Source organism: Vulpes vulpes, chromosome 15, assembly GCF_048418805.1.
Source record: "Vulpes vulpes isolate BD-2025 chromosome 15, VulVul3, whole genome shotgun sequence".
Taxonomy (NCBI): domain Eukaryota; kingdom Metazoa; phylum Chordata; class Mammalia; order Carnivora; family Canidae; genus Vulpes; species Vulpes vulpes.
This window is the reverse complement of record NC_132794.1, coordinates 49,214,589-49,230,101: the sequence shown is the minus strand read 5'-3', so window position 1 is coordinate 49,230,101 and position 15,513 is coordinate 49,214,589. Positions and strand designations below refer to the sequence as shown.

The 15,513-nt window shown below is 39.7% G+C and overlaps 1 protein-coding gene across 5 annotated transcripts in view; it reads left to right on the top strand.

Annotated features, from left to right (window-relative positions):
* ZNF106 (zinc finger protein 106) overlaps positions 1 to 15,513 on the top strand; it is a 64,673-nt gene that overhangs the window by 10,716 nt on the left and 38,444 nt on the right. For 2 of the 5 annotated variants that reach the window (XM_072738366.1, XM_025998549.2), the window contains exons 2-3: positions 8,471 to 8,556; positions 14,104 to 14,165. The exons of 1 other annotated variant lie outside the window; for it this stretch is intronic. In XM_072738366.1, the coding sequence (XP_072594467.1) occupies positions 8,503 to 8,556; positions 14,104 to 14,165 (116 nt within the window). In that variant the 5' untranslated portion in view covers positions 8,471 to 8,502. The remainder of the gene's footprint in view (positions 1 to 8,470; positions 8,557 to 14,103; positions 14,166 to 15,513) is intronic. 2 more of the 5 variants (XM_072738368.1, XM_025998550.2) reach the window with 1 other exon arrangement.

The window sequence follows — 15,513 nt, the reverse complement described above, 5'->3', positions numbered from 1 at the left end:
TGAAGTTGATTGCTATTATAATCATCTATATAAAAGTACTTTATATACAAAAGTAGATGATTATTGAATATATTGTTAGCAACAAGATGCATGGAGAACAGCAAAAGTTTTTGAGGAGAATGTTGGGCAGTTAGCTAGACTCACTAGCTTGCAGTGATTGTAATTCATGCCACAGAATTGTTATTTATTTATTTATTTATTTTTTAAGATTTCTTTATTTTAGAGGGAGAGCGTGTGAGAGCAACAGAGATGGAGGGGCAGAGGGAGTGGGGGAGAAAGAGAGAGAGAAACCCAAGCAGACTCCCCACTGGGCAAGGAGCCTTACATGAGTCTGTGATTCCACAACCCCAAGATCATGACCTGAGCTTGAAACCAAGAGTCGAACGCCCAACCAACTGAGCCATCCAGGTGCCCCCCAATTTTTTAATTTTTTAAATTAATTAATTAATTTTCCCCCCCAGTTTTTTTAAAGATGTTTATTCAGCATTGTGATCAGACTGTTACATTTAGCAATCAACTGCAGGGGTGCCAAAAAAATTACATTAACACCCTTTGTTGGAATGCTTTACACTTTTCACAGAACAGAAACTAAAATAACCTGTTATACAATTAATCACGTTTTTTGCCCATACACATGAGTATTGTCTAAAACCTGTCTTCTTTGTAGCAGGTGTGCCTGCCACCACTTTGCTTGACTGAGTTCACAAATCTGATGTAACCTGTAGCTTCCTTGTCTCTTCTCTGGCTCTCTTCTCCTGCTAAACTTTGTTTCCTATTAGTAATTAAAAGCTCCTGCCACTGTCATAGCTGCTGCTGAAACCACCATAGCCACCTTGGTTTTGTGGTTTGGCAAAGTATTAGCCTCCACCACCATAGGGGCCAGAGCTTCTGCCTCCAAGATTACCTCCTTTCATGGGTCCAAAATTTGAAGATTGATTGTAATTGCCAGAATCGTGATAGCTTCCACCACCTCCAAAGTTGCTTCTGTCATTACCAGATCCCTTATAACATCCCCACTGCTACCATATCCACCACCACCTCGATTGCCACCAAAGCCACTTTGCCCCTGAAGTTTCCTCCATGATCAAAGATGTCATTCCCACCAAAACCATTTCCACAGTTTCCAGAGCCACTTTAACCTCTTTGGCTGGATGAAGTATTAGCCATCTCTTGCTTAGATAGGGCTTTCCTTACTTCACAGTTCTGGCCATTCAGTAAGGTATTTTTGAATAACAGTCTTGTCTCCAGAGTCACGGTCATCAAATGTTACAAAAGCAAAGCCTCCCTTTTTGGCACCACCTTGGTCAGTCATGATTTCATCACTTCAGTGTTCCAGTATTGTTCAAAATAATCTCTTAGATGATGTTCTTCAGTGCTTCTTTAATGCCACCAACAGAAATCTTTCTCATGGTTAAGTGGGTACGAGGTCTTTGAGAATCTTCTCTTGAGACAGCCCTCTTTGGTTCCACAACTCTTCTATTCACCATGTGTGGCCTCGTATTCATGGCTGCATCCATCTCCTCCACAGTGGCATATGTGACAAACCCAAAGCCCGTGGAGTGCTTAATGTTTGGATCGCTCATTACTACACAATTTGTAAGTGTTCCCTGTTGCTCAAAATGGCTCTTCAGACTCTCATCAGTTTCAAAGCTCAAACCTCTGATGAAAAGCTTCTGTGACTATCCAGGCTCTTTCAGAGACTCTGACTTAGACATGACTGTGGTGGGAGGGGAGACTCAGTGGCATCCATGGGCAGAAAGTAATGAACGTATCTCCATGTCACAGAATTTCATGTCATGGAATTTTAAATTTTAATATCTGTAAAATATATATTGAGTACAGCAATAAAACCTTTTTAAGTTGTTACATAAGTGCGACAAGCTACCCAGTTAGAGTTTTATTTATTTTTTTTTAAGATTTTCTTTATTCATGATAGTCACACAGAGAGAGACAGAGAGGCAGAGACACAGGCAGAGGGAGAAGCAGGCTCCATGCAGGGAGCCCAACGTGGGATTCGATCCCGGGTCTCCAGGATCGCGCCCCGGGCCAAAGACAGGCACCAAACGCTGCGCCACCCAGGGATCCCTCAGTTAGACTTTTAAAACAATGTTTGTTGGGACGCCTGGGTGGCTCAGTGGTTGAGCGTCTGCCTCTGGCTCAGGGTATGGGTCCCTGGGTTCTGGGATCGAGTCCTGCATCAGGCTCCCTGCATGGAGCCTGCTTCTCCCTGTGCCAGTGTCTCTGCCTCTGTGTGTCTCTCATGAATAAATATTAAAAACAAAAGAAAATGATGTTTGTACAAGCTATCTTTTGGCTTAACACTTCGTATGTTATATGATGATAACATTTGCTAATATTTTATTACCTTATTAGAGTTGGTTTCTTCTCAGTTACTTTTCCCTGTAAGATACAATGCTTGCCAGGTTCCAGAATTGAGTAAGGAATGGACCACCCTGTCCGTTTCCTTGCCTGGTTGATGGCCATTGTGAACAGCTTCATTTGGGGGTGCTCAACTTTTAATGCCTTTTTCTGGTCATAGCCTTAACTTCTGGTCTTTGTGTTAGCCCTGTGCTTATTAAAAAAGAGTGTTTGGTACATGAACTCTTGCTAAGTGTTGTGTTAGGGCAGATAATATAAACAGTAGGAATGCTAATGAGTAAAATACTTCTAAGCTTATGCTCAAAGATACTGGATGCAGGAAACCTTGGTATTGGTGGTGATCTCTCCTTTCTCATTCATGATTTTATTAATTTGAGTCTTTTCTCTCTTCTTTTTAATAAGGCTGGCTAATGGTTTATCTATCTTACTAATTCTTTCAAAGAACCAACTCCTGGTTTTGTTAATCTGTTCCACAGTTCTTCTGGTTTCTATTTCATTGAGTTCTGCTCGAATCTTTATTAATTCTCTTCTGCTGGGTGTAGAATCTATTTGCTGTTTTTTTCTCCAGCTCCTTTAGGTGCAAGGTTAGCTTTTGTATTTGAGTTCTTTCCAGTTTTTGGATTGATGCTTGTGTTGTGATGTATTTCCCCCTCAGGACTGCTTTTGCTGTATCCCAAAGATTTTGAATGGTTGTATCTTCATTCTCATTAGTTTCCATGAATCTTTTTAATTCTTCCCTAATTTCCTGGTTGACCCTTTCATCTTTTTCAGCAGGATGGTCCTTAACCTCCACATGTTTGAAATCCTTCCAAACTTCTTGTGATTTAGTTCTAGTTTCAAAGCATTATGGTCTGAAAATATGCAGGGAACAATCCCAATCTTTTGGTATTGGTTAAGACCTGATTTGTGACCCAGTATGTGGTCTATTCTGGAGAAAGTTCCATGTGCACTTGAGAAGAATGTGTATTCAGTTACGTTTGGATGTAAAGTTCTGTAGATATCTGTGAAATTCATCTGGTCCAGTGTATCATTTAAAGCTCTGGTTTCTTTTGGAGATGTTCTTCTAGTGCTTAGAAGATCTGTCAATTATAGAATGTAACCTCTCAAGTACTTCAAGATTGCAGAATTGGATGGTTTCTATTTCCTTGACTTCTAATACTTGTTAAGACCTTTATTTTATTTTTATTTATTTTTTAAGAGAGTGAATGAGAGAGAGAGCACATGAGTGAGTGAGCAGGGGCGGGACAGAAGGTGAGAGAGAATCCCAAGCGGGCTCCACGCTCAGCTTAGAGCCTGACGCTGGGCTTGGTCTGAAGACCCTGAGATCATGACCTGAGCCAAAATCGTGAATCAGAAATGCTTAACCTACTGAGTCATCCAGGCACCTTTTTGTTAAGATCTTTTTTTTTTTTTTTTAAGATTTATTTATTTATTTATGATAGACAGAGAGAGAGAGAGAGAGAGGCAGAGACACAGGAGGAGGGAGAAGCAGGCTCCATGCCGGGAGCCCGACATGGGACTCAATCCCAGGACTCCAGGATCGCGCCCTGGGCCAAAGGCAGGCGCTAAACCGCTGAGCCACCCAGGGATCCCCTGTTAAGATCTTTAAAGAGAGCAGTGGTTCCCATCTAGAAAGCTGTGAGCTAATTCGAGTATTTCAGAAAGCTTAATTAAAATCCTATATTAACCCAGATCAAGGATGTAGAAATTAAAATTCCTTTGTCTTTGGCTGGAATTCTTTCAGCTTAGTGCTTATATACTAGGTCTTCCTTATTGATTAACTGCTTTGCTAGCAGTTATACTTTTAATGTTTTTTTTACAGAAATGAAATGAATTTACTTAATTTATGCAGGTTAGAAACATGGAGCTTGTGAAGAGAAAACAAAATAAAAAGAGTGAGTCTTCAGTTAAAAACTTGATAATGTTTTTATTTAATTTATTTATTTTAAAGATTTTATTTATTTATTCATGAGAAACAGAGAGAGGCAGAGACATAGGCAGAGGGAGAAGCAAGGCTCCTCGCAGGGAGCCCGACCTGGGACTCCATCCCAGAACCCTGGGATCACGACCTGAGCTGAAGGCAGACACTCAACTGCTGAGCCACCCAGGCGTCCCAGAGAATGTTTTTATTATATGACTTTTTTAATCCATTTATTAGGAATTGATGCCTTTGGCTTTATTAAATAGAAACACAGTTTGTATTTTAGTGCTCTGTTCTCAGTTGATAATATGTAAAAACAGCATAATAGCTGTTGTTGCTTATGCCAGAAGTCACATTTTTTTGTTGACTTTGTTGCTTCTTAGTTTTTGTTGTTGTTGTTGTTGTTCCTGTTTTGCTGTGATGGTTGATAACTTGGAGCACTATTAGAAACATTTCCAGACATGGGCTGCCTGACTGGCTCAGTCAGTGGAGTATGCCTCTCTTGATCTCAGAGTCATGAGTTCAAGCCCCACATTGGGCATGGAGCCTACTTTAAAAACAAAAACAAAACACATTTCTGGTCATATAACTGTTTCCTCAATTCTTAGAACAGTGCTTTGTGCTCCATAAACGCTTGTTGGGTGAAATAAAATACTGCATGTAAACAGTAATTAAAATTGAAGTAAACATTAAGATATAGGGGAATTAAAAGAATAATTACACAGTGACACAGAGCACCAGTGATTTATGTTAATTTTGAGATGCGAGAGAGTAGTAGTACTAGAAGCATGAATAATACTGTGCTTATCTCTGAAGGTCTGTTTCTTTGTTATACTAGGTAGTTGACATTCAGTTTCCTCAAATGGCCAGAATTTTACCCTATAATCTTCTTTTGGTGTTTGCTCTTTGTTACTGAGTAAAATTATTTCAGAAATTCAGGAGTGGTATGAACTGGGTTACAGTAGCAAGGAAACTGCTGAGTGACCAGAAGTAGAGAACTGTAGGCCTCTTCCTCACTGGTCCTTCCAGCATGTTGTCTAGGAGTTATAGATTAAATTAGGATAGTTTATAACTTTGTTACTTCACAATTTTAAATTCCCTAAGGAAGGAACCCAGGCAAGGAAGCAGATATCTCTATTAGAGCCTGGTGTTGTGTGTGTAGAGGGAAAAACAATGCTGCTTGGGGAATGAAATTAAATTCTCATGTAGGGCATCTTTGCAGAGATGCAAGAGGAAAATAGGCCAGTGCTAGAGGACGGTAAAATAGAAAACCTTCTGGTCTTAATCCAAATCACAGTATTTACTTAGCTTTCTCTGTCTCACATTTGGTAACCGAAGATAGTTCCATTTGAAACAGTTCAACAAATGCTTACTGGGGTACCTACATTATGGCATATACTGTTTTAAGTGCTAGATTTATTTATTTATTTATTTATTTATTTATTTATTTATTTATTTAATTTTTAAGATTGATTTTATTTATTCATGAGAGACAGAGAGAGAGAGAGGCAGAGACACAGGCAGAGGGAGAAGCAGGCTCCATGCAGGGAGCCTGACGTGGGACTCCATCCCTGGTCTCTAGGATCATGCTCTGGGTGGAAGGTGGCGCTAAACCACTGAGCTACCTGGGCTGCCCAAGTGCTAGATATATACTAGTGAACAAAATACACGAAGTCCCTGGAAATAAAGAATTAAAAAGAAATTTTGCTATATCAGGTAATAAGATTTGCTTGCTTCAGTTATCTCTTGCTCTTTAACCATCCCAAAATTTACTGGCTTAAAAGAAATATTTTATTGTTTCTTAACATTCTGTGGATTGAAAATGGCTCATCTGCTTAGTTCTTTAAGTCATCTTACTTGGGGACCTTCATTGGCAGGTGGGCTTGGAACACTGAGATGGCTCACTCTCCCAACGTGGTTGTCAGATGGTGCTGGTTGTTCGGGTGCTCAGCTGGGCCTCAGTTCTTTTCCCTTTGTCCTCTCCTTGTGGCTTGGGCTTTCTTTCTCACAGCTGGTGGCTGGGTTCTAAGAGGGAGTATTCCAAATGTGCAAAGGCAGAAGCTACACATTTTTTAAGTCCCAGTCTCAGACTGGGACTACTGAGACTACTTTGTCACTTCTACCACACTTTTTTTAGATTTATTTATTTATTTATTTATTTGAGAGAGAGAGAGAGCAGGGGGAGGGGCAGAGGGAGAGAGAGAACATTAAGGAGACTCCTTGCTGAGCGAGCCTGATGTGGGGCTCCATTCACCACCCTGATTGTGACCTGAGCCAAGATCAAGAGTCAGATGCTCAGCTGACTGAGCCACCCAGGCATCCTACTTCTACCACATTTTATTGATCAAAACAGGAAGGGAGAATGAACCACACCATTTGATGGATGGTGATGACAAGATCACATTGTGAAAGAACACCTAGGGTGGAAGATAATGTTGTGGCCATCTACAGAAACAGTCTACTACAGTGCTATTAAAACATTTAAAGAAAAAAAAAAAAGGGTAGTACACTTACTGGTCCCATGGATCTGTCTGTCTTTGCAACAGTATTTGGATAGAATAGACCCAGGGACATCCCTTCTTCCAGTCTCCTACCACTCTCCAACCTCTTTTCCAATTGCAACTTTCCAGACCATCTTCTAAGCGCTCCCCTGCCTCTAAGACCAGCCAGCATTGTTTTTCTGAGCTTATTCCTTACTGCCAATCAAACATGAGCTCCCAGATACATCAGAACTATTCCACTGAGATGGAGGCTGCTGTCGACCACCTGGCCAGCCTATATCTGTGGGCCTTCTATACCTACTTCTCTCTGGGTTTGTATTTCTACCATGATGTTGTGGCTCTGGCATTTCTTCTACAAGTTAGAAGGTGAAGGTGCCTAGTATCTCCTGAAGATACAAAACCAGTGGATAGCCATGCCCTCTAACAGGAGGTGCAGAACTGTCCTAAGATGAGTGGGATGAAACCTTGGACACTTTGGGAGATGCTGTGGTTCTGGAGAAGAACCTGAATCAGGCCTTTATATATGTGCATGCCTGGGTTTTGCCTGTGTAGAAACTCATCTCTGTGACTTCTTGGAGAGCCATTTTCTAGATGAGCAGGTGAAACTCCCATCTAAGATGGACAACCACCTGACTGAGGTCTGCAGATTGACTGCCCCCCTGGTTGGACTGGGCTGGGCAAGTATCTCTTCCAAAGGCTCACCCTCAACCATGACTAAGAGCCTCTAGAGCCCAGTGGCCTCTGAGAGGCCCTCTGGCATCCCCCTGGTGTCAGGGCTTCTTCCTAAGCCTCCCCTTGCAGCCATTAGGCAGCTTTTTACCACCCTGGAGCCCTCACCCAAGTCAAGGACTAGATGGAAACAACAAAGCTTTTTGAAGCAAAAAAATAAATGAAGCAGGTTAATAGGAGGATAGAAGGAATAGGGAGCAAAAAATACAGCATTGTATGTCAGGGAAGGCCCTTCCTAGTGAAGCAACATTTCAAATACTGATGGAAATAAGAAAGTAAGAGAGTGAGCCATGTGAGCCATAAAAATATCTTAAGGAAGCATATTCCAGGCAGAAAGAATAGGAAATGTAGAAACCCTAGGTGGGAGAATCCCTGGTATGATCAAAACCTAGCAAGGGCAGTGTGACTGGAATAGAGTGATAGAGGCAATGAGGGTGGGGCATGGAGTCAGCAAGAAAGGAAACAGATTTTCTAGCTCATGGCAAAGGACTGGATGTTGTGTGAGTGAGGTGGGAATCTGTTGGAAGATTTTGCACAGAGGAGTTAAATGATCTGACTTAAATTTTAGAAGAATCCTGTTAGAATCTTTGGCTTCCATTTTGAGAATAGACTATTAAGAGGACAAGAGTGGAATTAGGGAGGCAAATCAGTAAGCTAGTGCCTCGTGAGATGACAGTTGGATTTGGGTTGTATTTCAAAGGAAGACTGACAGGATTTGCTAATGAGAGTGGATATGGGGTGAGAAAGAGGGGTCAAGGATGACTTTCAAAGTTTTTGCCCTAGGTACCTGGAAAACTTGAATTTTCATTTACCAAAATGGGAAGACTGGGAGGAACAGGGTGGAGGTGAGGGAGATGTAAGACTTGTATTTTTAGCTATGTTAAGGTGAAGAAGACATCCCAGGGGAGAAAGGTTACTAAATGTTACTTCCTCATTGCAGGTGTGACGTTGAGTGCTTCAGATCTGGTCACTATGGTACGAGAACGAAAATGCATATTGTGCCACATTGTGTACAGCTCAAAAAAGGTAATAAATAGAAGAGGGAGAATCTGAAGCTTTATGACTGATCTTTTTTTTCTTCCAAAGACATGGGATTTGTAGATGGATAAAAGCTTTTAACAGTGTCTTATTAATGCTTCTTTCGTAATCATAGTCTCATTCCACTGGTTTCTCTTTTATTAGCTCATAAAGCCAATAACTATATTATTAAATCTCTACCCAGAATTTGAGGATTCTCAAAAGTTGATAATCGTTACTAATTTAGTCTGTAACCAATTATAGAGAAATACCTTAAAATTCAGTTTATTTGAGGTTATACTACTTTTTTTTTTTTTTTTAAAGATTTTATTTATTCGTGAGAGACACAGAGAGAGAGAAAGAGAGAGAGAGGCAGAGACACAGGCAGAGGGAGAAGAAGGCTCCCTGCAGGGAGCGGGCCAAAGGCAGATGCTCAACCGCCGAGCCACCCAGGTGTCCCAAGATTATACTACTCTGATTAGCTAAGGATACAGCATTTGTTGTCTGTACCTGGATTCTGTTTCTGCCTTTGCTAGTGAAAGAAAAGTGCAACACATCAGAAATGGTGTTAACAGTATCCTAGCTGTCCACAAGGTGGGGATGTTGCTCAGAGAAAAACGCATTTTTTTTTTAATTTTTTTATTTATTTATGATAGTCACAGAGAGAGAGAGAGAGAGGCAGAGACACAGGCAGAGGGAGAAGCAGGCTCCATGCACCGGGAGCCTGACGTGGGATTCGATCTCGGGTCTCCAGGATCGCGCCCTGGGCCAAAGGCAGGCGCCAAACCGCTGCGCCACCCAGGGATCCCTGAAAAACGCATTTTTAAGAACTAAAATAATTTACCTGTGCCTCAGGGAAATTGGCTGCAGTTTGTCTCATTGTTTTGCTTTTTCTTGTCTTTATCCTTTGCTTTCAAAGTAGTACTGATTTAACTACTGAGAAATTTTTTTTCTAAGTTTTTAGGATGCTTTGGATTGTCCTTCAAAATTTGGAGAACTGAGATTACCATGAGCTAGGTTAGCCTGGGAGGTTTAAGTGAACCTGGAAAGATGTTTGGAAGTAAGATGGCTTCAGAGAAATAGAAGAGAGAGAGATTTTAGCGGTATAATAACATGTACAGAGATACAGAGGTAGAATGGAGTGTGAGTTTTAGGAGTCTGTGAGAAGGCTTATCTGATTAAAACAGTTTTGTATTGGAGATAGTGGGACTGCAATATAATCTGTAATTTAGATGCAGACAGTTATAAAACTGTTGAATGCTAGACTAAGGGGTTCCATTATGATCCACCCCCTAGGCTGGGGTGAAGATTTTTTTTCCTCTTTAGGATTTCTGTTAGTGATGGAAAAATCAGATGAGATTTTAAAATCATGTTTTATAATATTTGCCTTTTACAAAAGTGAAAGAACTGTTCTTCTAGTTTTAAATTTTTTTGACCAGGGTTTATGCAAATTTATCAAATAAAAATTCTTTATGGCTCCTTTCAGATTAGGGGGAGATGGGAGATTGAGAAGGTGTGAAAGGGATAGACAGACACTCAGAGATGTAGTGTTACACTTTTGTGTTACACATCCCCTGTCTTGATGTCTCATAATTTTGTCATTTTAAGCCTTTTGGCATTTCTTCTATTCTGGTTTAAAACACATTTTCATCTCTTCCTGTTTTTCCATGGATCATAATGAAAAAATAAATCAAAAGCTGGGATTACCCACTCTTGTTTTAGGAAATGCCAATTACAGGTTTTTAAACAAGGGAATTGCATGATTTAAGTGTTAGGATTAATGTGGTCTAAGAAATTAGCATAATGGGCTATTTGAAAGAGATAAGTTTGATACTTAGTTTTATTTAGATAGATTATGACCAAGTTAGGTTGAAGCAGTGCTTTCCTCTAGTCTCCCAAACTAGTGTAACTGATTTCTTCAAATGTACCGGGGAGAAGAAAAAGAATCTAAAGTGCTCTAAATATGGGAAAAAGCTGTGTGCTGTATCCCTGAGTATTATGCTCGTTGATTTTTTTGTTTTTATTTTTTCAAGGGTTTTAATTTATTTATTAGAGAGGGAGCATGAACAGAGGGAGGGGTAAAGGGAGGCGGAGAAATAGACTCCCCACTAGAGAAGCCCTGGAGTTAAAAAATACTAAAAAGATTTTCTTGTATTAGTCAGTGTTTTCTACATTTGTTCAACTGCCAAGTCTTAAAAAACAAAACAAAAAAAAAAAACAACTCCTTCTTCTCCCTTCTTTAAAAAACCTGATAATGATTAATATGCAAGAACTAAATAGAAGCTTGATAACTGAGCAAGTATGCATTTGGGGCTATTACTTTAATCTTGTGCTCATGGATTTTTCCTAGTTATTTTGAAAGCTTAGGTTGTCACACTATTTGCATTCATTCCTTGGAGCAAGGTGGGAGAGAATTTCACATGTAAATTTAGGAAAAGATTTGTGAAGTATTCTAGATAATCAGAAGTCATGCTTAAACAAATTTTGAATGATAATATTTTTATAATTGAAATAGAATACAGGATTGATTTTTATATCAGAAAATAACCTATTTCAGTGAATGCTGCTTTGATCAGGAATGGTTTCATTGCAAGAAACAGAACCAACAGGAGCACCTGGGTGGCTCAGTCAGTTAAGTGTGTTTGGCTCAGGTCATGATACCAGGGTCCCAGGATTGAACTCCATGTCAGGCTCCCTGCTCAGGGAGGAGCCTGCTTCTCCCTCTCCCCACTGCTCATCTTTCTCTCACTATCTCTCCCTCAGATAAATAAATACAATCTTAAAGAAAAGAAAGAAAGAAACAGAACCAAGTTAAATTTAGCTCAAACAAAGGGGATTTGGCACATGTAAATCTAATATAAGGAAAAATTGAACAAAAGGATACAAGGGGATTTGAGCAGGGGTTGTGTATTATTCATGGGGTTTTTTTTTTTCATTCTTGATTATGTTGCTAATTTGACTCCGCTTTCAGCTCTGTAAGTGTTCATTCTAGTTAGTGGCCAATCAATTGTAGGTAGAAGGGGGTGGATCTCATGTAAAGCTATCGCCTCCAAGTGAAGCATTTGTAGATAGGAAGGAAATGCTGGTTGTCTTCAGTATAATTGCCATTTAAAGAAAGTGTTTAGAATCACAAAGCTGGGCAGCCCGGGTGGCTCAGTGGTTTAGCACCACCTTCAGCCCAGGGCGCGTGATCCTGGAGACCCGGGATCAAGTCCCATGTCAGACTCATTGTATGGAGCCTGCTTCTCCCTCTGCCTGTGTCTCTGTCTCTCTCTCTGTGTCTCTATGAATAAATAAATAAATAAAATCTTAAAAAAAAAATCACAAAGCTGTTTGTCACACTGTTGTAGATAAATTAAGACTAAGTTATTGGGTTGTTGTATTCTTTCTGACAAATGAATTGTATATAATGAAAAATCTCAATGCACTAGATGGTTGGAGTGTGACATAGTATTTAAAACCTTGGCTATCGGGGATCCCTGGGTGGCTCAGCAGTTTAGCGCCTGCCTTTGACCCAGGGCGTGATCCTGGAGTCCCGGGAACGAGTCGCACATCAGGCTCCCTACATGGAGTCTGCTTTCCTTCTGCCTGTGTCTCTGCCTCCCTCCCTCTCTCTCTCTCTCTCTCTCTCTCTGTCTCTCATGAATAAATAAATAAAACCTTGGCCATGGTGTCAGATATGTGAGGATCTGAGTCCTCATTTGACCACTTGATTATCTGTGACTCTGAGAGGGCAGGAACGAATGTTTTCACACTTATCCCTTCAGTGCCTAGTTCTGTACTTGACATGTAATAAATAGTTGGTGAATAAATAAGTTAGTTTCTATGTATCCTTGTATACTTATGAAATTAATAATATTCCATCAGCAGTGTTTTGCAGTTGATATGAGGAAATGTTAGAGGCACTTAAACACAGGGTACAGTCAATAGTAATACTCAACAATTATAGTATTATTGTATTATTATATATATGAACAGCCATTCTCTAATTTTGGCATGTTGCCTACATATATGTCCACATGACAAAGGGATAGATATTTACAGCTTTTTGAGTGTTTTAAGATATGTGTGCATGTGTGTGTGCATGTTTTTAAGTGGTAGCTCTTCCCACAGATTCTGTTTTCCTGCCACTAAAGATGGGTTGGAGGAATGGGAGACCCTAGTACATTTTCAAAGATTTCATTAGAATCAAGCAAATCAATTGGGGGAGAATGGGCAGTGAAGATGAAGGCATGATTGAGCTGCTGTGTTCTAAGCAGTTTTTTAAAATTTTTTTTTAAAAACAACAATAATCATTTTATTATTGCTTATAGTTTCTTTTTTTTAATAATAAATTATTTTTTATTGGTGTTCAATTTGCCAACATACAGAATAACACCCAGTGCTCATCCCGTCAAGTGCCCCCCTCAGTGCCCGTCACCCATTCACCCCCACCCCCCCTCCTCCCCTTCCACCACCCCTAGTTCGTTTCCCGGAGTTAGGAGTCTTTATGTTCTGTCTCCCTTTATGATATTTCCTACCCATTTCTTCTCCCTTCCCTTCTATTCCCATTCACTATTATTTATATTTGATCAACCGCAGGGAAGTTCTGTTAGATCCCTTAGTTCTGCCTAAATTGATACATCCATTTATTTATTCAGCAAATGTTGACAACCGTGTGCCAATCCCTGGCCAAGACTTGAGTAAGAGTTATAACTTATTTTTGAGAAACTCTCAGTTGAGTGGGGAAAGTATGGAGAAAACAACCAAATAGTTGAGAAGTTAGATGATTTCTGAGTTGGGTTTTTATATATATAAAACTTTAGTAAATTCTTTTTTTGGGGATAGAACTTAAGCCACATAGTTTATTCTTAAATCCTTTGCTCCCTAAAGACAATATACTTTCTGACCTTTTTCGAAAGCCATTAAATAGGTTTTTCTTAATAATTATTTAAGAATGAGGGCAGCCCGGGTGGCTCAGCGGTTTAGCACCGCCTTCAGCCCAGGGTGTGATCCTGGAGACCCAGGATCCACTCCCACATTGGGCTCCCTGCATGGAGCCTGCTTCTCCCTCTGCCTGTGTCTCTGCCTCTGTGTGTGTGTGTGTGTGTGTGTGTGTGTGTGTTTCTCGTGGATAAATAAATAAAATCTTAAAAAAAAAAAGAATGAAATGATCTCAAAAACATAGCTGAAGAATTATAAGGAACTGATTTCAATATTGAATTGAGAAGGGATGGGATCCCTGGGTGGCGCAGCGGTTTAGCGCCTGCCTTTGGCCCAGGGCGCGATCCTGGAGACCCGGGATCGAATCCCACATCGGGCTCCTGGTGCATGGAGCCTGCTTCTCCCTCTGCCTGTGTCTCTGCCTCTCTCTCTCTCTCTCTCTCTCTCTCTCTCTCTCTTTCTCTCTGTGTGACTAATAAATAAATAAAAATTAAAAAAAAAAAAAAAGAGAAGGGTAACCACGACACTTATGACACAAAGAGCTTGAACCCCAATTGTTGATTGAGTAAAAACAGGAATTTTTTTTCCCAAAGCAATCCCTCTTAGTTTAATCTGCTTTCTTTAATTTTGAAGGAGATGGACGAACACATGCGGAGCATGTTGCATCACAGGGAACTTGAGAACCTGAAGGGCAGGTATGGGAACGGCTGTCTTCCATCAACTTGTGACTGTGGGGGGATCTGAGTGCTGAGGGTGCCTGTTAGCTTATTTTATAGTAATCCTTCAGAAATAAATATGGTCCTATGACATGGAACTATCTGTAGAGTTATTAACAACTACAGTAGCTTTTTGGCATTCAAAAAGGATAAACGTTGTGCATCTCAAATGTGTAGAATTCACAGTAGCTCTTGCTAGTAGATGGCAACAAGGGTGGGTGGGGATGAGCTAGTTCTGTCTCATTAGTATGTTTTCTCATTGCAATACACCAGCCTTGAAACTAAGACATTGCTGTGTTGTTGCCTCAGCAGTGTTATAAGTTCTTACATGCCAGAAACCTGTAGTGTTGCTGCAATAGTCTGAGAAGTCCAAAGTCTGCTGAATAAGCACTGGGCCTCATCAGGGTACAATCTTGAATACCTATCTAAGAAGGCTATTTTTTGATGCAAAACTTGAGATGTTTAAACAAAGTCTAATTAAAGTAAGCACCTTTAAAAAGTTAAATGTAGCATATATGTATATTCTATGTCATTTTTTTTTTCCATCTCTGGTTCTGTTTTGATGTTTTTGACTTGAATTTGAGATTTGGAGACAGGGAACAGAAAAACATTAGGAAAGTGAGAAATATTAAATTTTATCTCATTGCATAAAAAATAAATACAAGCTTTGATCATGATGCCAGGCTGAGTCATTTGAAGTTATTCGTATTTTAAGTAACACAGTTTTAGATTGGGCAAATTAATATATTAGTAAACATTCAGCATCTCTTTAGCATATTTGTGGAATTTTTCCATGGTCTTCGTTTCTTACTATGTGAGGGTTTGTCTTAGCAGCAATATAAAAGAGGCTTTCATTTAGATTTAGTGTGGAGAATTCTTACCATAATACCTTGAATACATATGATCTTTAACTCAATATCATTGGAAACCTTTGAAATACAGTCAACCTTTGATTCTCTAAATGGGCAAAGTAGGTAGTAAGGAAAAACAATTGACAAAACTATAAAAAACAAAATCCCAGAAATCACTTACTTCTTTGGAGCATTTACTGTAGTGACAAACTCTGATCGCTAATTCATACTATAGAGACAAATAGTTACTGGTCATTCTTTTTCCTTTGTCTCATCAGTTTGTGATTATTTCCTGTGGAATTCATGTTTAGTTACTGGCTTTCTGATGTTAAAGCTTTGTTTCTCTTCATATTTGTGTTACTGTAATTTTTGGCTGTGATCTGGTTAAGAAATTTAAAAAGCATATGTTTTAGATTTTGAATACAAATTTGAGAAGTAAGAAACTTTATTACTTGTTTCAAAATTTTGGACATCTG